A 25,094-nucleotide genomic window follows, 5' to 3' on the forward strand; every position below is an offset into this window, starting at 1 on the left:
TAAATCTGACCTACTTTCTTCAAAATTAAAGCAAATTTTCTTTCTTAAATATTCAACTTTTTGTTTCAGGATTCTTGAATTTTATTAAAAATTCGTCAATTTTGATAGCAAATAATTCTTTTTGTTTAAAAATTCTCATATTTTTTAGTTAAAAATTCAATTTTTTAGTTGAGAATTATTGAATCTTGTTAAAATTAGTTTTTTTCGGTAGAAAACTAATATTTTTATTAAAAAATTTTTTTAGTTAAAAATTCAACTTTTTGGTTAAGAATTCTTCAATTTTATTGAAAATACGGCTTTTTTAGTTAAAAATTTAACTTTTTTGTTAAAAGTTCTTCAATTTAATTGAAAATACGTCTTTTTTTGTAGTAAATTAATCCTCTCATTCAAAAATTCATTTTTTTTAAATCAAAAATGTAACAACTAGATTCTTAAGTTGAACTACTTTCTTATGAAATTCAAAAAATGCCTTTCTTTCTTAAAAATTCAACATTTTAGTTCAGAATTCTTAAATTTTGTTAAAACTTCGTCTTTTTCGCTAGAAAATCAATATTTTAGTTAAAATTAATTTTTTTAATTTAAAAATTCAATTTTTTGGCTGGGAATTCTTGAATTTGATAGAAAATTCGTCGTTTTTGGTATTAAATTAATCTTTTTATTTAAAAATTCATTTTTTTATCGAAAATTTAACAAGTAGATTTTAAAGTTGAACTATTTTCTTAAAAATTAAAACAAATTTTCTTTCTTTCTTAAAAATTCAACGTTTTGGTTTAGGATTCTTAAATTTTGTTAAAAATTCCTCACCTTTGGTAGCAAATTAATCTTTTTGCTTGAAAATTCATATTTTTTAGTTGAAAATTCAATTTTTTGGTTGAAAATTCTTGATTTTAATGAAAATTGGTCTTTTTGGTATTGAATTAATCTTTTTGTTTTAAAAATTAATCGTTTTCAGTTGCAAATTCAACTTTTTGGTTGAGAATTTTTTAGTTTTGTTCAAGATTCGTGATTTTTGTTAGTAAGTTAATCTTTTTGTTTAGAAACTCATCTTTTTCAGTTGAATATTCAAGTTTTTCAGTTGAATATTCAAGTTTTTTAGTTGAAAATTCAACTTTTTTGTTGCGAACTCTTAAATTTTATGAAAAATTCATTTTTTGGTTGAAACTTTAACTTTTTGGTTGAGAACTCTTGATTTTTATTACAAATTCTTCTTTTTTATTCGAAAATTTAACTTGTAGCTTTAGAATTCTTGAATTTTGTTAAAAATCGTTTTTTTTTTTGCAGTAAATTAATCTTTTGGTTTCATCCATCTTTTGTATTTGAAAATTCAACTTTTTGCTTCAGAATTCTTGAATTTTTCTTAAAAGTCGTTTTTTTCGGTAGAAAATTAATATTTTTGTTTAAAAATTAATCTTCTTCGTTAAAAATGTAGGAACTAGGTTTTAAAGTTTAACTACTTTCTTAAAAATTAAAGGAACATTTATTTTCGTAAAAAATAATCTTCTTGTTTGGGAATTCTTACATTTGATTGGAAATTCGCCTTTTTCGCTGGTAATTTAATCTTTTGGTTTAAAAATTCATCTTTTTTATTTGAAATGTCAACATATTGGTTGAGAATTCTTGAAGTTTGTAAAAAATAGTGTTTTTTTTTGGTAGAAAATTCATCTTTTTGGTTACAAGCTTAGCAACTAGATTTTAAACTTGAACTTCTTTCATAAAAATGTGTTTCTTTTTCTTGCCGATTCAAAAAGATAAAAAGAAACTTTTTGTTAAAAATTTAATTTTTGTTGAACATATATCTAGTTCAGTTGAAAATTCAACTTTTGGGTTGATTTATCTTGAATTTGATTAAGAATTCGTATTTTTTGGTATGAGCCTGAATTTTTTAATCAAAATTTCAACTGTTTTATATAGAAAATTCATCATTTAAAATTTAAAGTTGAATAATTAAGCAAAAAAAATTAACTATTTCGTAAAAAATTCGTATTTTCATCATTTCAAATTAGTTTTTTTAAATTAAAAGTTTAACTATTCCATTTTTGGTTAAAAATGTACTTTTCTTAGTTAAAAAATTCAATAATACCCAGATTAACTGTCAGATCAAATTCAGTTAGGCAAATTTTTATACTTATTCTGAAAATCATTTTTTTATTTTAATTGTTGATTTATTACCAAAGTTTATAATTTTCCTCACGTTCACGTAGACACTATAGGCATATTGAATGGATATTAGTGTAAACTGACTGCTTTAAAAATGAGGGGATGAAAAACGGAATGAGGTTGAATTATTTTTCAAGGCATAGAAAATGATTGCCGGGATCGATGAGAAATAGTTTGAGATAAAATGCAGGAATTAAGAAAAAAAATTAGATGATTATACGTACAAAAGGATAAAGAAATATTTACGTGAATGGGCTGGAATAAAAAAAGGAGATTGAAAAATAGGATGGCGATTAAATATATAGAGGTAAAGAAGAAAAGGATTTACGTGGATAGAAAAGGAATATGTTGAGATAAAACAACAGTTGATTGAAAAACATTTTATGGGTAACTATATTGATCTTTAAATAGGAAAAATATTAGCTGATGATGATTTTTTTCCCTTCAGGAGCATCAGGTTTAACATCTCTTCGGAAACTGATACTTGGAGCATGGCAGCAAAATGGCTCGACGGTTCATCAGAGCAAAAAAATACTTGGAATTCTTACAGTAGTTCAACATCGACTGCAACAGAAAATTACAATTTGGACAGCACTTATACCATATCCGAAGGAATCGATCCTCGTGCTCTGCAGTCTGCGAGCATGATGCTCAGTCTTGAAGATTTCGACGTTAGCAGAACAAGTCGTCAAGTCTTCATCTAGTGAAGAAAATCTTAATTTAGGTACATAATAATCATTAATTTATTTACTTTATTTATCTATGTGATATATTACAATCATAAATGACATACATGCATAAATACACTTTTTAGAGATCTGAATTTTTAGATATAAAAGTTCTAGAACACGAAGTTTGTCATCCTTATATCGTGAACCTTAATGAATTTAGATCTTAGATACAAAATTGATTTAAGTGCAACTAACGGGCAAACTGAAATTTATAAAATACATTTTTTAGCGATCTGATGTTTCAGATTTAAAAGTTCTAGCATTTATAAAATACATTTTTAGAGATCTGAATTTTCAGATATAAAAGTTCTCGAAGACGAAGTTCGACATACATATAGCGTGAACCTTAATAAATTTAGATCTTTATTCAAAAATTGATTTTAGTACAACTAAGGAGCAAACTGAAACTTATAAAATTACATTTTTTAGAGATCTAAATTTCAGATATAAAAGTTCTAGAACTTGAATTTATAAAATACATTTTTAGAGATCCGAATTTTTAGATATAAAAGTTCTAGAACACGAAATTTCTCATTAATATATCGTGAACCTTAATGAATTTAGATCATAGATAAAAAATTGATTTTAGTGCAATTAAAGGAAAAACTGAAATTTATAAAATACTTTTTTTAGATATCTTAATATTAAGATTTAAAAGTTCAAGCACTTTGAAGTTTTAAAATTTATAACATACATTTTTAGAGATCTGAATTTTCAGATATAAAAGTTCTAGAACACGAACTTTGACATACATATCTCGTGAACCTTAATGAATTTAGATCTTAGTTCAAAAAATTTATTTTAATGCAACTAAGAAGCAAACTGAAATGTATAAATTACATTTTTAAGAGTTATAAATTTCCAGCTATAAAAGTTCTAGAACTGGAATTTATAAAATGCATTTTTAGAGATCTGAATTTTCAGATATAAAAGTTCTCGAATTGATAAATTACATTTTTTAGAGATATAAATTTTGAGCTACAAAAGTTCTAGAAGGCGAACTTTGCCATCCATGTATCGTGAACATTAATGAATTTAGATCTTTGTTCAAAAATTGATTTGATTGCAACTAAAGGCCCAATTGAAATTTATAAATTAAATTTTTTAGAGATCTAAATTGTTAGATATCAATGTTCTAGAACACGAAATTTGTCATCAATATATCGTGAACCTTAATGAATTTAGATCTTAGATAAAAAATTGATTTTAGTGCAATTAAGGAACAAACTGGAATTTATACAATACATTTTTCAGGGATCTAAATCAGATCTTCAGATTTTTAAAGTTCTAGAACTTTAAAGTTCTAGAATGTATACAATACATTTTTAAAGATCTGAATTTTCAGATATAAAAGTTCTAGAATACGAGTTTTGACATGCATATATCGTGAACCTTAATGAATTTAGATCTTAGTTCAAAAATTTATTTTAGTGCAATTACGAAGCAAACTGAAATGTATAAATTACATTTTTAAGAGTTATAAAATTTCAGCTATAAAAGTTCTAGAAGGCGAACTTTGTAATCCATGTATCGTGAACCTTAATGAATTTGGATCTTTGTTCAAAAATTGATTTTATTGTAACTAAAGGCCCAATTGAAATTTATAAATTACATTTTTTAGAGATCTAAATTTCAGGTATAAAAGTTCTAGAACTGGAATTTATAAAATACATTTTTTACATATGTAAATTTTCAGCTATAAAAGTTCTAGAAGGCGAACTTTGGCATCCATGTATCGTGAACCTTAATTAATTTAGATCTTTGTTCAAAAATTGATTTTATTGCAACTTAGGGCCAAATTGAAATTTATAAATTACATTTTTTAGAGATCTTAGTTGTTAGATATCAAAGTTCTAGGACACAAAATTTGTCATCAATATATCGTGAACCATAATGAATTTAGATCTTTGATAAAAAAATTGATTTTAGTACAACTAAGGGTCAAACTAAAATATGTAAATTACATTTTGAAGATATCTAGATTTTCAGATTTAAAAGTTCTAAAACACAAACTTTGTCATCAATATATCGTAAACTCAGTGGAAGTACCCAACATGTATTTCTGTCTTTAAAAGGAAATTATCCCCTTAAAGTTGAAAGTGCCGATCGTGTCTTTCTCATTCAATCCTTGATCGACACATAAAAATACTGTTTAACCCACTTTTTCCTTCTTCATTCTCCCTTCACGTTTTTGACTATTGTCACAACTACTTTGAAGTTAGTATCCAATAAAGGAACAATCTAATAAAAGGATACGAATAACGATAAAAAATGGTAAAGAGCAAAAGTTCCCAGGAGCCCGGGATCAAAACTTATAAACTACGGAAAGCAGATTTTTACATTTTTATTTAGGACAACGATCATATTCTCTCCCCTGCGTTTCCCCTATTCTCATGTATTTTCTCTTTTTTTTTACATTCTCCTTTTCTATTCCACTTTTTTGAAAAATTCTCCTTTTTTATTTAATTGGCAATTCATTTATAATTTTACATGTAATTTATATAAGCCTATTCAGTAAATTGCAAGCAAATTTTAAATCGAAATTTCACAATTAAAAATCTAAACTCTTACGCCTTAAATTATATTTTTAAATTTTACTATTAAAAAGTTTATAAATGTTTACTTGGCTAATTTTAAACTGAACCATTTAAAATTTAAATATTTAAAATTAAATCATTAATTTCAATCAATAATGGCATTCTTTAAAACAAAGGAATATTTTTGATTATGAGAACGATTTTAAACATACAGAAATGATTTATTTAACAAATTAAATTTTTTTCGGACTTTTTTATATCACCAAGAATGGATTTTTAAAAATCTAAGAAGAATTCAATATTATATTGCCAAGTATTATTTGTCAATTGCGACCGTTTTGAAAAAATTAACTATGATCGCAATTTTGTTTTATGAATTTAAATATTTATTTATCAAAGTCAATTTTTCTGAATCAGAAACAATTGAATTTTCAACTCTTGAAAATTCAATTATCAATGTTCTTCAATTTTCTGCAGTTGATAATTCAATTTTCAATTTTCAATAGTTGGAATTTCAGTTATTAATTTTCTTCGATTTTTAATAGTTGAAAATTCAGTTTTCTTATATTTTTAATTTATTTCTACTTTTAACAATCTAATTTTTATCTAATGGAAATTGAATTTTCTTCAATTTTCAACAGTTGGAATTTGTATTTTCTTGAAGTCTGCAATTTTTAATACATCAAAATTTGATTATTAATTTTATTAAATTTTTAACGCTTGAAAATTCAATTTTCTCCAATATTCAACAGTTAAGTATTCGATTTTCTTTCACTTTTCAATAATTTAATTTTTGTTTGTTAAAAATTTAATTATCAATTTCCATCAATTTTCAACAGTTAAAACTTAAATTTTCTTTACGTTACAGAAGTTGAAAATTAAATGTTTAAAAAATTTTAAACAATTGAAATTCCAATTTTTCATTCTTAAACAATTAAATTTGCAACTGCTGAAAATTTCAATTTAAATTTTCAATTATGAAAAATTCAGTGGTTGGAAATTCAAGTTTCAACCAAATTTAAGAAATTTGAAATTTTAAGTTGTCGAAAATGAAAAAAATTTTAAATCGAGCTTTCAACTCTTGAAACTTAAAGAAAATTAAGATTTCAACAATTGAATGTTTAAGAATTGAAAATTCAATTTTAGATTTTCTTCCATTTTCTGCAGTTGAAAATTCAAGAAAATTTAATTTTCAAATTTTGAAACGTAAGGAAAATTTAAGTATTAAATGTCGACAATGTATGAAAATTGATAATTAAGTTTTTAACAAATCAAAATTGAATTCTTGAGAAGTCAAAATAATTGAAGACTATTTATCTGTTAAAAATAAGAGAAAAATGGATTTTTAAGTGTTAAAAATGTAATAAAATTGATAATGAAGCTTTGAAGTATTGAACATTTAAGAGAATTAAAAATTGAATTATTAAAATTTAAAACAAAATTTCAATTGTAGAAAATTTTAGTAAAATGAAAATTGCATTTTCAGCTGTTGAAAATTATTATCGAATTTTTAGCAGTAGCAAATTCAATAGTTTAAAATTGAAGAAAATTTAAAAAATGAATTCTTGACTGTTGGAAATTTAAGAAAATTAAAAATTAAATTTTTAAATGTTGAAAAATAAAGAAAAGAAAAATTTCGACTGTTGAAAACGGAAAAGATCTGATAATTGAATGATAATCGTACTTTCAACTATGGAAAATTGAAGAGAATTGAAAACTTAATAAATATTTTTTGAAAATTTAGGAAAAAAAATTGAGAATTGATAATTGCGCTTTCAACATTTGAATTTTCTCCAGTTTTAAAGTATTGAATTTAACATGAGAATTTTATGAAAAGATATTTTAATCCAATACAAAAATTAGAAAAATTTAGATTATGTCTAAAACGGATCAGTGCTATGAAATAATGTCATGTCAAATTAATAGACATCAAATGGACTCTCAGCCGGCAATAAAATTTATTAGATTTAAAAAAAATCGAAACTCTGATAATTTCCTTGTAACTGTATCCAATTTGTAAAAATAAATTCTTTAATAGCAGAAGTTATAAAAAAAAAACTTTTTAAATTATTTGAAGATACAACGTTTCTTATAGAAAAATTGTTTCTTCTTTTCTACATATATAAAAACGAATGTTGGCTGTTAATGTCTCCCTTATTCTCCCCCTTTCTGTTGAAAAAATTACTCTATTTTCCCTTCTTTTAGCCGCGTTTGAAATGCGGTCTCTCTTAGCAAATACTAAAACTTTTTTATATTACCGGCGAAGACTAAACATTTTTTTAAAGCAATTGATAACTTAATTTCCGGAAATAGTAACTTTCGAAGAATCGGGCTTTTCTCTCTCCAGTTTTAATTTTGTGGAAAATTTAGCTGCACAAAATCTATGTTCATCTGAAAACGAAATGTTCCCATTCCACCCACAACTGCTAATCGAATTTTTTTCCATCCGATTAGCGAAGCCCTCTATCTACTCGTACATAGCTGCTAGCGTTCCCTCTTGTTCGCGCTCTGAAATAACTTTAAATTCTCTGAGATCATGAAATAGTTTTTCCAGTGGTTCCAAATGCAATTTTTAATTGAATTTAATCGTATCAGATATTAATCAAAGGGAATTACCAACTTGTAAAAGAGTAAAATAAAAATCGGTGATTTTTTATGAGAATTTTGTTTAAGATTAAAATTAAATTAAATTAAATTAAAAACGAAAAATTCCAAATACTTAGTAGATGATTATAAAAAAAATGTTTTTTATTTTGTATTATTTTTTTGTACTATCCATGTCTGGATCTTTGTAAAAAGGCTTCAGGAGTTGTGTAACAACTGCGCCGGCTCAGATGATACATATCTTAGGTGACAATGAGACAAATTGCATTTTAATCATTATGTTCCCTCATTCTGTTTATCACTGACTTTAATAATTCAGGATGACAGAAAAACTAAGATGACGTTATCTGCCACTTATATTTCTAGGCATTTTATCCTGGTAGTTTATTCCTCAGTTTTTTATTCTCTGAATATTTAACTAATCTAAGTGAGAAATCTTGATCATATTTTTCAAAACTTGGCCTTTAAGGTATGATTTTAAAATCCTATAATGATTCCATTTAAATTCAACGAAAAGAAAAAATAAATACATTTTCTATATAGGGCGCGAAAATTTTTTTCCCTTAATTATTAATTTAATTTGAAGTTAACTTGAACTTAGACGCGTTCTTTTAAATTCTTTTGAATCCACTAGGGGCCGTACTTGAATTACGTAACGTAATTATAGGCCTTCTATAAGACCCCCCCCCTCTTCCCCTGTAAAAAACAAAAACATAATATTTCGTTGAATATTTTGTGCGCGGAATAAAATAGTACTTCAGATATAAATTTATTAATTTATTTTATACACAAAAATGTATTTTCTACTATGAACGATGACTTATTAAAAAAAAAATACTTGTAGTTTTGACAAAATAATTAAATTTTGAACATAAGACTTAAATTTTCAACCTAAAACGATAAATTCCAAACAAAAAAGTGTGAAAGTTTCTATTTCAATCGGAAATGATGAAATTTATACAAAAAAAATTTTTTAAACCAAAAAGACGATTTTTTTACAAATAAAGATTTTTCATTCAAGAATTAAAAAAAAGTTGATCTAAATTGTTAAACCTTCAAACCAAAAGACGAATTTTCTCTTAAAAAATTGAATTTGGAAACCAAAATGTGACTTTTTAGCACAAAATTAATTTTCCAGAAAACTGATGCATTTTTACCCAACAAAAATGAAATTTAAGACAAACAAATGATTTTTTTTTAATAAAAAAAGAGAATTTCAACTAATGAAAATCAATCTTAAGAAATGGAAGTTACACTTTCAGTTAAAAAATTAATTTTAAACCAAAAAAGGTTTTTCGAATAAACAGTTAAATTTTTCAACCAAACACATAAGCCTTCAATCAAACAAGTAAATGTTTAACAATGTAGCTTAAATTTAACCGAATTCGTAGGATTATCAATTAAAAAATAATTTTTTAAACAAAACAGTTAAAATTCCAACCAAAGAGATGACTTTTCAACAAAAAATATAAATCTTTAAGGAAAAAAATGATTTCTTAAGAAAGTGATTCAACCAAATCTTTCAAACAAAATAGTTTAAAACTCAAGAAAAAATCAGTTGACTTTTCACGATAAAAAGATGAATTTTTAACAAAAAAAAGGTTCCTACAAAACAAACTTAATTTTTAATCAAAAAGTACGAATTTTTACCAAAAAAAAAAACTTTCTAACAAAATTGTTGATTTTTATCAAAAAGAAAGATTGAATTTCTCTTAAAACAGATGAATTTTTATTAAAAATTTTTTTTTCGATATTTGAATTTTCATCCGAAAAAGATTCCATTTGACTTTTTAAGATCAAAATATGAATTTTTAAGAAAAAATAGGTTTCTACGAAAAAAATGGAATTTTTAATCCAAACAGATGAAATTTTAACCAAAAAGGATGACTTTTTAACAAAATCGTTGAATTATCTACCAAATAGTTGTATTTTTGACCAATAAAAGATTGAATTTCTTGCGAAACAGATGAATTTTTAATAAAAAACGACACATTTTTTATTGAGTTCATCTTTCATCCAGCAAAGATTTCAGATCATTTTTCAACACCAAAATATAAATTTTAAACAAAAAGCAAATCTTCTATGAACTAGTTAAATTTTCAACAAAACAGTTGAATTTTCATCCAAAAAGAATGAACTTTCAACAAAATTGTTTAATTTTTAACCAATCATTTGCATTTATATCTAAGGAAGATAACATCTCTCTTAAGACAGATACATTTTTAATTAAAAAATTTTTTTTTAAAGTGGAAGTTTCATTCAGAAGATATTTCAGTTCTCTTTTTAACGCCAAAATATCAAATGGAAATAAAAAGTAATTTTTCTCCGAAATATTTAAATTTTCAAAAAACCAGCGATATTTTCAACCGAAAAGTATGACTGTTCAACAAAACTTTTAACAATAATTTTAAATTTTCAACCAAACAGTTGTATTTTTGTCCAAAAAAGTGCCAATTCTACTAAAAGAAAGGAATTTTTAAATCATGAAGACAAATTTTCAAAAGAAGAGTTGAATTTTCATTCAAAAATATTTACATTGACTTTTCAACAACAAAAAATAGAATTTTAAACAAAAAGTAAATTTTTTTCAAGAAAGATGCAATATTTATACTGAAGATGCACTTTTAAATCTAAAAGAGAAATTTTCTGAAAAAATATTTTTGATTCAAAACAGATTTCAGATAACTTATCAGCAACAAAATATGAATTTTAAATAAAAGCTTAATGTTTTACGAAAAGGGCTAAATTTTAACACAAAAAGACGAATGTTTAGCAAACAATCAAATTTATAACCAAAAATGTAATCGTCAGGAAAAAGTTTTTGCGAATATGCAAAAATTACGTACATGACCCCCCCCCCCTGAAGTGTTACGTAATTTAAGTACGGTCCCCTAGCGGATCGTCAAACTTTCAACTCGCCAATCCCAATATTTGAGATCAGAAGATAAATTCATGCCTGCCTTGTTCAAATTTCTACAAGTGATCGAAGTGTTTATGAGTCTTTTTAAATGACGATCAAAGTTTATACGCGCAAGACATTACCGGTTGAAAAGAGGTAAAGAGAGGGGCGATATGGATCGAATGTCATTTCTAAGGAATCACCTTTAGTATCTTACCGATGGTCTATCCTCGTGGCCAACGTCGCGTTTTGCGTTTCGTTTTTACAAAAAAAGCTAGTGTCATTTGAATCAAGTAAAAGGCATAACAAATTACGCAAACAAAATTGCACCGTAATTTGATCATATTGTGCAATACGAACATTGAAAGCAATTCAATTTCTTTTTAGTTTGGCATTGACCATGACAGCGAACATAGCTCATGTTCAAGAAGGGTTTGTGAAAAAATGACATGAAATAAAATCAAAACCTTCGTTTTTTTTTGTGTTCCACGTGAGCAAATCTCTACGGAATCCTGTCTGCGAAGCCAGTTCTGTTTATTATGAATAAAAGTGAGCATTTTACCTTTGGTCTTACCTCGATCACATAAAACATTTTTAAACCGACATTCTCTTAAAGAAGCCAATTCGACCTTTGAATCTCACGATTCGCTTCTATGTTTATTTTCCACTTTTCCAACCTTCACCAGTTACCAGTGTTCTCCATTTTTCAATTTGCAAACCAAACACAGATTTTTTTAAAATTTCATTTCTATGGTAAGAGAAGTTTATATAACTTGAAAGTTTCTGAACAAAAGAGATTTTCAATTTGGTATTAATTTATTTTTTTTAGATGACGAAATTGATCCCCAGCCCCCGCCAATTCCTCCACGAAGAAAAAAAAGAAAAAGCAATCTTTCTGCAATAGTAGCTTCTGAACCAACATCGAAACTATCTTCGCCGCCTAAAAGAAAACCTCGTTTGCCTCCACCTCCGCCTCCACCAGTGCAAAAAGCTCGCGACAAAAGAAGTCAATTTGTGAATAATTCTCAACATGCTAAGAAACCAGAATCCGATCTTGAAAATAATTTACCAGCAGAGACAAAATCAAATCCTGACAAAGTCAAATGTAGCGTTGATGAAGAAAACAGCAACACAGAAGCAGGGACAAATTTCCAAAATCAGAATCTATCCCCGAATCAAAACCTTTCCCAAAATCGGAATGTGGGTATTAATTTTCCTGAGCATCGCGAACCAAACAGATATCCTCCACTTTTATTCACCTTCCAAGATTACCAGACAGTCGTGGCCGGATCGATATTAAACCGCGATTACCAAACTTCCCTCGATGAGACTTTTTCTTCCAATAATTTAATTGACGAGAGCAAAGTCTGCTTCAGAGTAACGACAACCAATCTCCCCTTTGAGAAGTGCCTCGGGACCTGGCAAAACTCTTTTGATAATCCAGAATTTGTAGCATCTGATGAAAGCTCATTTATCTTTGATGACTATATCGACAGAAATAATAGAACTAAAAGAACCGATTTATTCAGAGTGGAAAGCTTGGAAAATAGTGCAGAGAATCTTGCGCCAAACAACACAAAAGTTAGATTTGTAATTGAATCACCCAGCTCTTCTACTCCTGATGAAAATTCCGACATCACATTGAATAGTCTGCAAAATATAGAATCTCTAAATAACGATTTGGAGCAGCTTTTAAATTCCCAAGAAAATCCCGTTAATTCCTCATTGTGTGAGAGTAATGATCTGACTTTGGTTGAAGTTTTGTCAGAAACTGATTTGATTTGTGAGAATTTTGATAAAAATGAAGAAACAGAAATAGAATATAAAGCAAAAATTGACATCGAAAGATCTCCTGAATTAATCTCATCTGACGAGGATGATTCTGATCACTTCACATCAGACATTCCAAAATCTGAAAACCCTAATGAAAATTTAGAAGAGCCTAAAGAAGCTTCCCCTTTTTCGACAATGCAAAGATTCAAAACTCAGAATTCTGGTAGTGAGAGTTACGAAGATGCCATCGATTTGGAGGAACTTATCTTGAAAGAAAATGAAACTTTTGAAATGGATACCTCTCAAAATCCTGATAATCAAAATATTATTCTTGAAAATCAAGAAGTTACAACTACCGAGGAAAATTCTAAGAAGAAAATATCCATAGACTCTTTTTCGACAAATCAGGAATCTCAAATAAAAAGTGATCCAAGTCCTCAAGTGTCTTCTGTCCCAGTGAGCGTAAGACGAAATTCTTTCTTAGACAAGATGCTCAGCGAGGATCCTTGCGAGATAATAGCGACTCATCCGAAAACTGATGACTCAACTTCTGATAGAAATCTAGGGACGTCTTCCAAATTTGATAAATCAAATATTGAAGTTCCAAAAGAAAAAATTCTGGATGTGGGAAAGATTTTGAAGAAGAGTTTTGGGGAGGCGAAGTGTGATCTGCTAAACGAACTGCTGTGCAATTTTAGTGCGATAAAATTAAAAAGCGTTGCAAATAGTAACCCGATCATTCATAGTCCAAGTGACAATCACGCAAAATTTCCGGCTGAAAGTGTGCGTGATCAAAAGACTGATGAATTTAGAGTCGAGGAAATTGGTAGCGCAAGTGCCAGGGTCACTGATTCTAGCAAAGCCTCGGCGAGCCTAGAGGATCAGTTAATTAGTGTCAATAAGTGTGCCATAGCTAGGAGAAGTCCCAAAACCTGTAATAATAGTATTGACAATAATGCAAAGACTCCCATAGCCCTAAGTATCGACCAATCCCCCGAAGCTTTTGCGATAACTCCCGGTAGGGTTAGGAACTTCATTAAGCATTACGAGATCAAGCGAGAAACGAGTATTCAGGCTTTTAAGGATAAGGAGATCAATGATAAAGATATCAAGGCTAAAGATATCAAGGCTAAAGATATCAGGGATACAGATATCAAGGATAAATGTACCGATGATAAATATGTTAAGGCTAAAGATGTTGTGGTTAGGGAAAGTAATACAAAGGATAAAAATCAGGATTTGTTATCAAAGGAAGAGGCTGATCATGATTTGCTGATGGATTTGAGGAATTTGGAAGAGAATGCTTCAATCGGTTATTATAAGACTTTGAATTTGGTGGTAAATTCGAAGCAAGAATTTGAATCCTCTGGTCAGAGTTTAAGACCGAATGGGCCCAGAAGGCACTCTTGTATTAAGAGCAACAACTCTTCTCCCGTTTCGGAACGCAAGAAGAGTGTGCAATTTGACAGTGCGTGTACGGTGATTCAGCTGCAGCAACAGGAAGAGAGTTCGATGACGTCGCTGATCAATGGCATTCGATGCAGAATTAAAGGCAAGGCGCCAAACAAAACTGAACTGCAGATGCCGATTACTTTCAAGACGTCGCTTCGCTCAGACGAGAGCACACCTGATATTCAGGTGAATAATTAAAGTTTCTCGATTGCAATTTGATAAGGTCTTATGTTTTATTCGTAACCGGTTACAAATGTAGATTACAGAATTTACATGTTGAGCGCTGAATTTGTAATTTTTTCCTTTCATATAGGTTTTAATTTTGCAATTTAAATTATTTTGGCGTTGGAAAGTGACCTGGAATCTTCTTTTAAGGTGGCCGCTGGACCGGGAAACCGGGAAAACCGGGAATTTATTTCTTGACCGGGAATGTTACAAATTTTCAGAAGAAAAATCTGTCCAAATTCGATTTCAACTGTTTTTAAAACAATTAGTTAAATTGAAACCTTTTACAATTATATCATTCAGTTTAAAATGCGTTAAGCAAATGTTTTATTTTTAAAAAAACTTCATTTTGTATTTTTATTTTAGGGCATATATTTTGAATTTGAAGAATTTTAAAGTGCAGTCTTGAAGACTGAGACAATTAAAAATTAAAAGCGTTTGCAATTAAAATTTTTTTATAAAAAATAGTATTATTTTATCAACTGTAAATATAATAAATAATTTTTAAAATGGATTCAAGTTTTAAAAACTAAATAATAACTTATTTGATAGTTATTAAAAAAATGTAAATATGCGATTGAAACTTTATAAACTATGTTCGTAATTAATAGCTTTTATTAAATTAAATTAATTTATTTAATTTGCATTTTTTTAACTAAGAAAAATAATAATTATATAATATTTAACAATATTTGACTATTAATTTAATACGAGTAAATTGAAGCCAAATATTTAAAAGTAAACAATTTGTAACTCCATTGTTTGACATAGAAAAGTTGTTGAATTTTTATGTAGAAATAATAATTGAACACTTATTATTTGTAACAAAAATTGAGTGATTTTAAGAGATATTTATAAATTTTGAAAAATTTATAAATTAATATAAAACTTAATATGATGTCAAGTAATTTAAACGAAGTGTTTAGAATTTTTTTCAGAATTTCTAAACATATTTTAAAATGAATAAAATCTTCAGGGGCGCACAAACCATGTATGAAAAGTAGTGGTTGCTACCCCAACTGGGGGGGGGGGGGGGGGGGGGGGGTGATTGAGACGGACGGGAAAATATAGATTTTACTGAAAATAATACTAAAAAATTCATGATTTTAAGTAAAATTGAAGAAAAAGCGTTTTTTTTTTATAAGACCATAGCCCGTCGCTACCCCGGTAGCGGAGGGAATGTGCGCCCCTGAAAATATTTCCTACAATTTTTAGAAAATCCTGCAAATTTATTAAGGGGGGAATGGGGGATAAGCACTTGCAAAAAAATGTTGTTGTTTTTTTTTTTGTTGTAAGATATTTTAAAAATATTGTGTCAAAATTTTAAGTCAATCGGAGCAGAACTCTTGAAGTTATAGATTTAAAGTCGACCCTCCTCATAGACCGCAGCTGCGCTTGAAAATATAGAAACGTGCCAGAAGACAATGAAAAATACTATATAATAATAGAATTTTCACTAGTTTTTACTACACTTTTTACGTTCGTGAAGTGTGTACAGTGTAATGGAAAAAAGAAGGAGCTGAAATCGTTGAAAAAATTAATTTTTTTCTTCACCTTTTCATTGTTTAAAACTTTAAACGAGTTTTTCTCGAAACCACTTTTTAAAAGTTCGTTCCTGCGATTTTACAAAAACTACTGAACAGCTCCTTCTCAAACTTTCTAAACTTTTTCTACATATCAAAATCCTCCCCCCAACGATATTTTTGTTTAAATTTGGTCATATTAACGTTTTTTTCACTTTAAAAATGTCGAGATTTTTCGTAAAAATTAAAAAAAATCCTAGAAATAATCGTTGGGAGGGGCTTATAATTTAACTAAATTTTGCAACTTTTTTGATTTCCGACAAATCTACGTTGAGATATCGTTGGAACCGCAAATCATCTTCTTCAAGAGGCGTACTCGAAATTGCTCTGCCACTGGCTTATTTCACGATATTTTTTTACAAAAAAATTCCTAATTACTTTTTAAATAATACTTTATAACATGCAAAACATCGCAATACATTTACTTTAACTAGATCTCTAATCAAAATTCATAAAAAAGCGTTTTTTTCATGTTCTATCCCCCATTCCCCCCTTAATAAATTCCTAAAATCTTTCAGCTTCTTCTTCGACAAATCTGGAAATTTCTAAATAAAATATCATTTTCAATTTTCCTATGAAATTTGTTGTTTGAAATCTGAAAGAATCTACATTTTGTTTTAAATTAGGTTGTGGGTATTTGCATATATTCTTTCATATATTATTTATAATTCCAAATTTGAAAGAATTTATTTTAAATTGAAAAAAATTTAAAACAACTTCTAGATTTCTCAAGATTTAAAAATAAAATGTTAAAGCTTTTCAAGGATTTTTAAACTATTTGAAGTAAAAATAATTTAACTTCTAATTTATGAACTTTTGAGTTAAAATAAATTAAATTTTTAATGTTTCTAGCCTAAAATAAATTAATAATATAATTTTTTTGATATTATTTATTGATTCTTTAATGTAGAGTATGTAAAATGTTAACTTGGATTTATATTTTTGAAACTTAATCTAAACTTTGAACTCAATAATTTAGGAATGTTAAAAATTCTGCATTTCATTTAAACTGTTCATTTGAAAAGTGATAGTACCGTACATTTTATTCGTTTAAGTTATTGAGAATTTAAATACAAAATTTTTGTATCGAAAAACTATAAAACTTCAATTTTAAAAGTTTAAAATTTAAGAGTTCCACTTTGAATGCTCTAATTAGTTGTTGATTTTTTAATACTTTAAATGGAAAATTTTTTAGAATAGAGTTCGATTTTTTAAATTTTATTGACCGGGGATAATGTTTGCGACCTGGGAAAAAAGACGGAGATTTTTTTCTTCGATTAAAACGGTCACCCTGTTCTTTGGATGAAAATTTAACTATTAAAATAGTATTTTTTTAATTCATCTGCTTTGGAAGAAATTTCATACTTTCTAAATAAAAATGCAACTGTTTGATTCTTAATTAAACCATTTTTTTAAAAGTCACACTTTTTAGTTGAAGATTCTACATTTTTAAAGAAAATTTAACCATTTCGTAGAAAAATTACTTTTTGTTTAAAATTTAATATTTTGAAAGTTTGTTTTAGGATAATTCTATTAATTTTTTGATTTGAGAAAAATTGATCTAATCAGCTTTAATGTAAAATTATAATTTTGTTATGTAATAACAATTTAAAATTCTAGAATAATCAAAAGGTTTGACTTTGAAACATTTAATAATTTAGTTTTCAATATTAAATTCTTGAAAAATAATCGCTTTAAATTTAAAATTATTGAAATTCTAGTTTTCAATTTTTGATTTTCCAAAATTGGAATCTTAAAATATTCAATTATAAACATTTTGACATTGTCCTATTTTCGAAATTTTAATCTGAAATCATTCTATTTCGCAATTCTTTTTTTTCGTTTCTCGATTGCAATTTGATAAGGTCTAGTGTTTTATTCGTAACCGATTTTGGAATTCATTTAAATATTGGCTACGGAATAGCCTATACTGCCGCGCAAAATAAGAGAGCGGTATTCACATTCGGGATTTGTCACCTGATTCATAATTGTTTTTTATTCAAATATATTGGAATGAATTGTGAATCGAGGAGCCAATTCCCAAATTGTTTTGCAGGGAGTATTCAGTATTGTATAGGGAATATCGGAAGGTTGTAAAAATGTCAAATACGATTATTTTTTAAATTATAAAATTATCTATCAAATAATTCTAAGGACCGTACTTAAATTACGTAACAGCTCAAGTTATACATTTTATTGTTTGGTACAAACTTTAACAATCTTCTTAAAAAGACATGCTGTTTGGTTGAAAATTCAATTGTTTTATTAAAAGTTCGTTTTTTTTTTGGGTAAAAATTCAACTTTTTTCGTAGAACATTAACCTTTATTTTGAAATTGAGGTGGCGCATGCAACAACTCGACAAGCGCTCGAAACCGCGTAGAAGTATTGTCCACCCGGGAAAATCTATCGATAAAAAAAGTGGCCAAACCGTAAAACAAAATATATTTTCGTCTTCAGCTTGACCCGGCTGACAAATTTTTCTCGTGAAACTTTTTCATTCGATAATTATTACTCAAGATAAACAATAAAAACTTAGAAAATTTTCCGATCAAAAATTGATGTTTTGTAAAACACAACTCGCGCTTATTCGGCCGTTTGTTGGTAAAAACGCTTGAAATCTGTATGGTGTATTCTCAATATATAAGCGATGACCATAAACAACGCACTTTGTTTAAAAACCGAATATGTTTGTTTTTATTTAATAGCAAACTGATTCCAAACAAAAACCATGTTTCGCCAACTTCGACCAGTGGGACAGTCATCGAAAAAATATTAGTTGAAATAACTTGTCGCGAGAAAGTTGTTCACTAGACTTTGAGAAAGTTTTTCTGAAAATTTGAAGAGAATTGGTCAAAAATTGTAGAAATGGCAGCGAGTTAAGTCAAAACACTGCCGCTGGAGCGAAGCACTGCAGCGGCAGCGTGTGATGACTTCAATTCGCTGCTATTTCGGCAATTGTGACGGATTTTCTTCAAATTATCAGGAAAAGTTTCTCAAAGTCTAGTGTACAACTTTCTTGTGACAAGTTATTACAAATAATATTTTTTCGAATACCGTCCCACTGGTCGAATTTGGCGAAACGTGGTTTTAGTTCGGAATCAATTTCCCATTAAATAAAAACAAACATATTCGCTTTTTAAACAAAGTGAGTTGTTTATGGTCATCGCTTATATATTGAGAATACACCATACAGATTTACAGTTTTTTTTACCAACAAACGGCTGAATAATCGCGAGTTGTGTTTTACAAAGCATCGATTTTTGATCGGAAAATTTTCTAAGTTTTTATTGTTTATCTTGAGTAATAATTATCGAATGAAAAAGTATCACGAGAAAAATTTGTCAGCCGGGTCAAGCTGAAGACGAAAATATATTTTGTTTTACGGTTCGGCCACTTTTTTTATCGATAGATTTTCCCGGGTGGACAATACTTCTACGCGGTTTCGAGCGCTTGTCGAGTTGTTGCATCAGTCACCTCAATTCATATTTTTTTGCTGATAAGTCAACCAAAATCTTTTTTTAATGAAAACTATTATTTCTGAAAATTTGACTTTTTGATTAAAAGGTTAATTATTTTTTGTCGAAGTATTGCATATTTCTTGGATAAAAATGAAACTGTTTTGTTAAAAATTGAACTATGTCTTAGAAAATTTACTGCTTGTTTTAAATTCTTATTTTTGTGTTGAAAAGTCAATTAAAATCTTTTTCGATGAAAATTCAACGTTTGTTTTTAATTTGTCTCTGATTTAAAAATTGACCTGTTTTAGTAGAATTTTTATTTTTCTTGGACAAAAATTCAACCGTTTGGTTAAAAATTCAACAATCTTGTTAAAAATTCGTTTATTTAGCAGAAAATTTGATTTATTGTGAACAATTCTTGTTTTGGTGTTGGGAAATTAACTGGAATCTTCTTTAGATACAAATTTAACTTTTTAAAAGTTTTTTTTAATTCATTAGCTTTAGATGAATTTTTATCGTTCTTGAATAAAAATTCAAATGTTCGTTTGAAAAATAAAAAACTTTTTTTAAAATTTCTCTTTTGATGATTCTAAAATTAATCTGCTTTAGAAAAAATTACGTCTTTTTTGGCTAAAAATGCAACCATTTTGTTGACAATTCCGCAGGTTGGTTGAAAACTTGGTTGAAAACTTTTCGGTTAAAAAATCTACTGTTTTGTTAAAAATTTAACTATTTCTTTGAAATTGTACTTTTTGATTAAATTTAATATTTTTTGTTAGAAGCCAAACTAAAATCTTTTCAGGATGAAAATTCTACTATAAAATAATGTGTCGTTTGTTTTATTAAAAACTCATCTGTTTTATTGCAAATCCCATCTTTTTTGGATAAAAATGGAACTATTTGGCAAAGAATTAAACTATTTTGGTAAAAATTCATCCTTTTCGGTCGAAAAAATGTGTGTTTTTAACTGAAAATTCAATGTTTTTCGTAAAAACTTATTTTTTGTTAAAAATTCATATTTTAATCGTAAAAAGTCAACCGAAATCTTTTTTAACCTAAAATACAACAATTTTGTCAAAATTAATCTTTTTGGTTTAAAAATTCATCTGTTTTAGTAGAAATATCTTTTTTAAATGAAAATTCAACTATTTAGTAGACAATTAAATAATTTTATGAAAAAGAAATCCGTTTTGGTTAAAAATTCGTCTTTTTGGACAGAAAATTCAATTTTTTCTTTCTTTTTTTCTTTTGAATTAAAAAAATTCATCTCCTTTAGTAGAAATTTCATTTTTTTATAAAAATGCAACTTTTTAGTTACAAATTATTTTTCTTTTCTTTTATTTGAAAGTTGAACTATTTTCTTGAAAATGAATCATTGTGAAAAATGTATTTTTTTTATTGAAAGCTTATGTCTTTGGTTGAAAATTTGACTGTTTAGTGGAAAAGACATTTTTTTGTTTAAAATTAATTTTTCAACTAAAAATGTAGTCGCTTCATTATTTTAAGATTGATCTTTTTTATTCGAAAATTCTCCTTTTTTGGTCAAAAATAGTTTTCTTAGTTTTAATTTTTATTTTTGATGGGTAAATGCATCAGATTCGTAGAAAATTAATTTTTTTGCTGAAAAGTCACGTTTTATTTGAAAATTAAATTAGTTTTTGTAGAAAAAATTCTATTTTTGGTTTAAAGGTTCAACAATTTAGATAAATTTTTCTTTCTTTCTTGACAGAAAAATCTTCATTTGTTAAACATTCATCTTTTTGGTTTTAAAATTCTTTCTTTTTATATAAATTTAATTTTTTATTAAAATATAAACTATTACACTTTTTTGTTTAGAATTTATCTTTTTAGGTATGTAACTCAACCATTATGTTCAAAATTTATTTTTTTGTTTAAAATAGATTAATAGTTTTAAACATGTTTAATTTGTGCCTGGAATAATGTTTCATTCCGCTTATAAAAAATTCGACGTTAAGAGTATTCCGAGATTAAAATGCTGTTATTTGATTAATAATGATCAAGGACAAGGAAAAATTAGGAAATTTTGAAAATGAAGTTCTCTGAGACACTGTCTGATTCTACTAGAAATAACTGAAATAATGTAAATTTTTAAATATGCTTTGGCTTAGTCTAAAGCTCATTTTTTATAAAAAGGCATGATGCAAGATGTAAAAGTTGCAACAAAAATGTTGCAAAATAAAATAGTTTTCTACTAAAAGAAATATATTTATAAAATGTTTAAAATAATTTAGCATGATGTTTCTACCAAATTTATTTGAAATATATATGATTTTTTATATTGTTATTTTCCTGTAGATGCCTTAGAATTTTTCCAAATTTTCTTTTTTAAATCTGGCACAGTATTTTTGATCCTCAGTGCTAGTTTAGAAAAGTTGATAATTGTTTATTGTACATAAATAATCATTATCTCAATTTTTCAACAGCAGAAAAATGGATTTATTAGATTTTGCTCACTTTCTCTTAAAATTATTTGCATTTCTGTAAAAATATCAATATGAATAATTTTATGCACTAATTAAAAAAATATTGATTATAAAACAAAAGTGCAAATGCTATTTGGTTATAAAGATCGGATTCTTGAAAAGATTTGCTTTTTATAATAAAACTACAAATTTAATCCAAGACTCTTGTTTTTAAACTTCAATTCTTGTGTTTTTTCTTTTGAATTTCTTCTAACAATTGTATAATTTGAATAATAATTTGTATATAATTGTATATAATTTTTATAATTTTCCTTTACAAAATTTGTTTTAATGTACAAAGTTGTGAACACATTTGAGACAAAATTGAAATTGTTCGGAATAAAATTTTCTTTTACTTGTTTCAAGAGGTAAACAGGATTATCTGAATAAAAAGAATTGTTAATTCTCCGTTTTTTTCATAAACGTCAAAACGTATCATGCCAATTTGAATTTGAAAAACTAAGATAAAATTCTTATTTCGGTATGCAAAAAAATGCATGCAAATGTTTTATTACATTTTTGTAGAGTTTTCATAGAATTTGTTTGCAATTGCTTAACTATTTTCATAAAATATTCATCCTTTGTGCAATTGTTATGTACATTCCAGATAAATTCTACAAACAATCCATTGAATACGAGCAGAAACACAAAATTCAATCATTATCATAATCTTCTATTAATTTCTAATAAAATATTGCTCAAACTTTTTTCGTCATTTTATTCATTATCAATTCGAAAACCTTTATAGAAGAAAGTTATTTTCTGTACAGTCTTTAATATATATTAGAATAAATATATATTGGATTTTAAAGTTTGAACAAATTTATATTTTTAATTAGAAAAATATCAGATATCCAATATAAGAAACCTAACGTGTTCTACTTTTTTGTCTTGTTGCAGAAAGAGTCGGAAGCCCAAAGTACAGGAAATACTTCGAAAACAGGTACTGACCATTTGGTCTATAACACCGAAAATCTTCATCCAAATGAAACATTCGTCTTTTATTGTAAGCTATAAAAACCGACCGTTTATTGCTGCAAGAATTCCTTTCACGTCACGTCTTTAGATTTTTTGAAGATCCTTTGACCGTTTTAAAATAATATTTGTATGGCTTTATAACTTCAAAAATGACCACATTTAAAGGAAGACCTTGAATATTTTTTTTATTATGACACAGCATTGTCAAACATACAAAGCAATAAAAAACAATACTTTTTATCAATGCAAAAATACAAACAATCCGTATAAGAATAGACAATTGAATTTGGTTGAAATTGATTGATCAGCGTAGTTGAAATTGATTAATCAATTTAGTTGAAATTGATTAATCAATTTAGTTGAAATTGATTAATCAATTTAGTTGAAATTGATTAATCAATTTAGTTGAAATTGATTGATCAACTGAGTTGAAATTGATTGATCAATTGAGTTGAAGTTGATTGATCAATTGAGTTTTAAATTGATTGATTGACTGAGTTGAAATTTATTGATCAACTGAGTTGAAATGAATTGATCAATTGAGTTGAAATTGATTTATCAATTGAGTTGAAACTGATTGATCAACTGAGTTGAAATTGATTGATCAATTGAGTTGAAACTGATTGATCAATTGGGTTGAAATTGATTGATCAATTCAGTTGAAATTGATTGATCAATTCAGTTGAAATTGATTGATCAACTGAGTTGAAATGAATTGATCAATTGAAATGAAATTGATTTATCAATTGAGTTGAAACTGATTGATCAACTGAGTTGAAATTGATTGATCAATTGAGTTGAAACTGATTGATCAATTGGGTTGAAATTGAGTGATCAATTCAGTTGAAATTGATTGATCAACTCAGTTGAAATTGATTGATCAATTGAGTTGAAGTTGATTGATCAATTGTGTTTTAAATTGATTGATTGACTGAGTTGAAATTTATTGATCAACTGAGTTGAAATTGATTGATCAATTGAGTTGGAATTGATTGATCAATTGAGTTGAAATTGATTGGTCAACTGAGTTGAAATTAGTTGATCAATTGAGTTGAAATTGATTGATCAATTGAGTTGAAACTGATTGATCAATTGAGTTGAAACTGATTGATCAATTGAATTGAAATTGATTGATCAGCTAAGTTGAAATTGATTGATCAACTTAGTTAAAATTGATTGATCAACTAAGTTGAAATTTATTGATCAACTGAGTTGAAATTGACTGATCAATTAAGTTTTAAATTGATTGATCAATTGAGTTGAAATTGATTGATCAACTAATTTGAAATTGATTGATCAATTGAGTTGAAATTGATTAATCAACTGAGTTGAATTTGAATGATCAACTGATTTAAAAATAGCAATAGCAAAATATGTAAGCTGAGCCTAATTGACAAGAAAATCAAACATCACAAATCAAATATAAAATTAAATTTATCACAGGAAAACATGTATATCACTTCTATTATCGTTCTATATTACCTTGCTCACGATATTTTATGACTCCACTATTTCAGGAACATAAACAATGTGTTTTCAATTTCCCGAAGTCCGTAAAGCAAAACCACAGAAGTTTTCCCTTTGAAAAATCGAAAAGCATTCACGGGCTGCCTTTAGATGTGGTTTGAAATTATTGTCGCATGGACCGAGTACCGAGAATGTTCGAGATAAGCGTTTCGCGCGCGACTAGTCGACCGTAGATAATTAATCTCACGGCTAATTATCCCTATAAAACTCGCGATGTAGTTAAAGGGAGGGGGGGAGTAGAACTTACAACTAGCTGACGCCTTTGCCGTTGCCGACAAACGTTTATAAATTCCAGTGTCTTCAATTTTTAATTTCATCAAATATAAAGATTTTTATTTTGGAATTTCAAATTTTAAGGTTATTTTGATGTCATGTATGAGTCTAGCTTGAGTTTGTTAGGCTTTCAAATTTATATATTTTTTTTAATATAAAATTTTAATTAATAAAATTCGATATTTAAAGGTTACGTAGGGTAAAAGATTTTTTGAAAAACAAGAAAAAAATCTGCCCTAGTCCGGATTTGAACCGGGAACGCCTAGCGGCATTCCCGGCAGATTTTTTTCATGTTCTTCAAATAATTATTTGTCGGAAGTAGTCGTTAAAGATTGAATTTAAATTTATTAAAATATAAAAACTCGGACTTTAGCATCCAATGTTTTTGCTAGAGAGAAACTTTGCCTAATCAC

General features: G+C 27.2%; 1 protein-coding gene across 1 annotated transcript in view; it reads left to right on the forward strand.

Moving 5' to 3' along the window:
* LOC117179003 overlaps positions 1 to 22,890 on the forward strand; it is a 107,342-nt gene extending 84,452 nt beyond the window's left edge. Inside the window, exons 14-15 of the mRNA XM_033370613.1 lie at positions 2,606 to 2,881; positions 22,804 to 22,890. Coding sequence (XP_033226504.1) covers positions 2,606 to 2,861 — 256 coding nt within the window. The 3' untranslated portion in view covers positions 2,862 to 2,881; positions 22,804 to 22,890. The remainder of the gene's footprint in view (positions 1 to 2,605; positions 2,882 to 22,803) is intronic.
* Positions 22,891 to 25,094: the final 2,204 nt, after the last annotated feature.

The sequence above is a fragment of the Belonocnema kinseyi genome, chromosome 8 (assembly GCF_010883055.1).
Source record: "Belonocnema kinseyi isolate 2016_QV_RU_SX_M_011 chromosome 8, B_treatae_v1, whole genome shotgun sequence".
In the NCBI taxonomy this organism is placed as follows: domain Eukaryota; kingdom Metazoa; phylum Arthropoda; class Insecta; order Hymenoptera; family Cynipidae; genus Belonocnema; species Belonocnema kinseyi.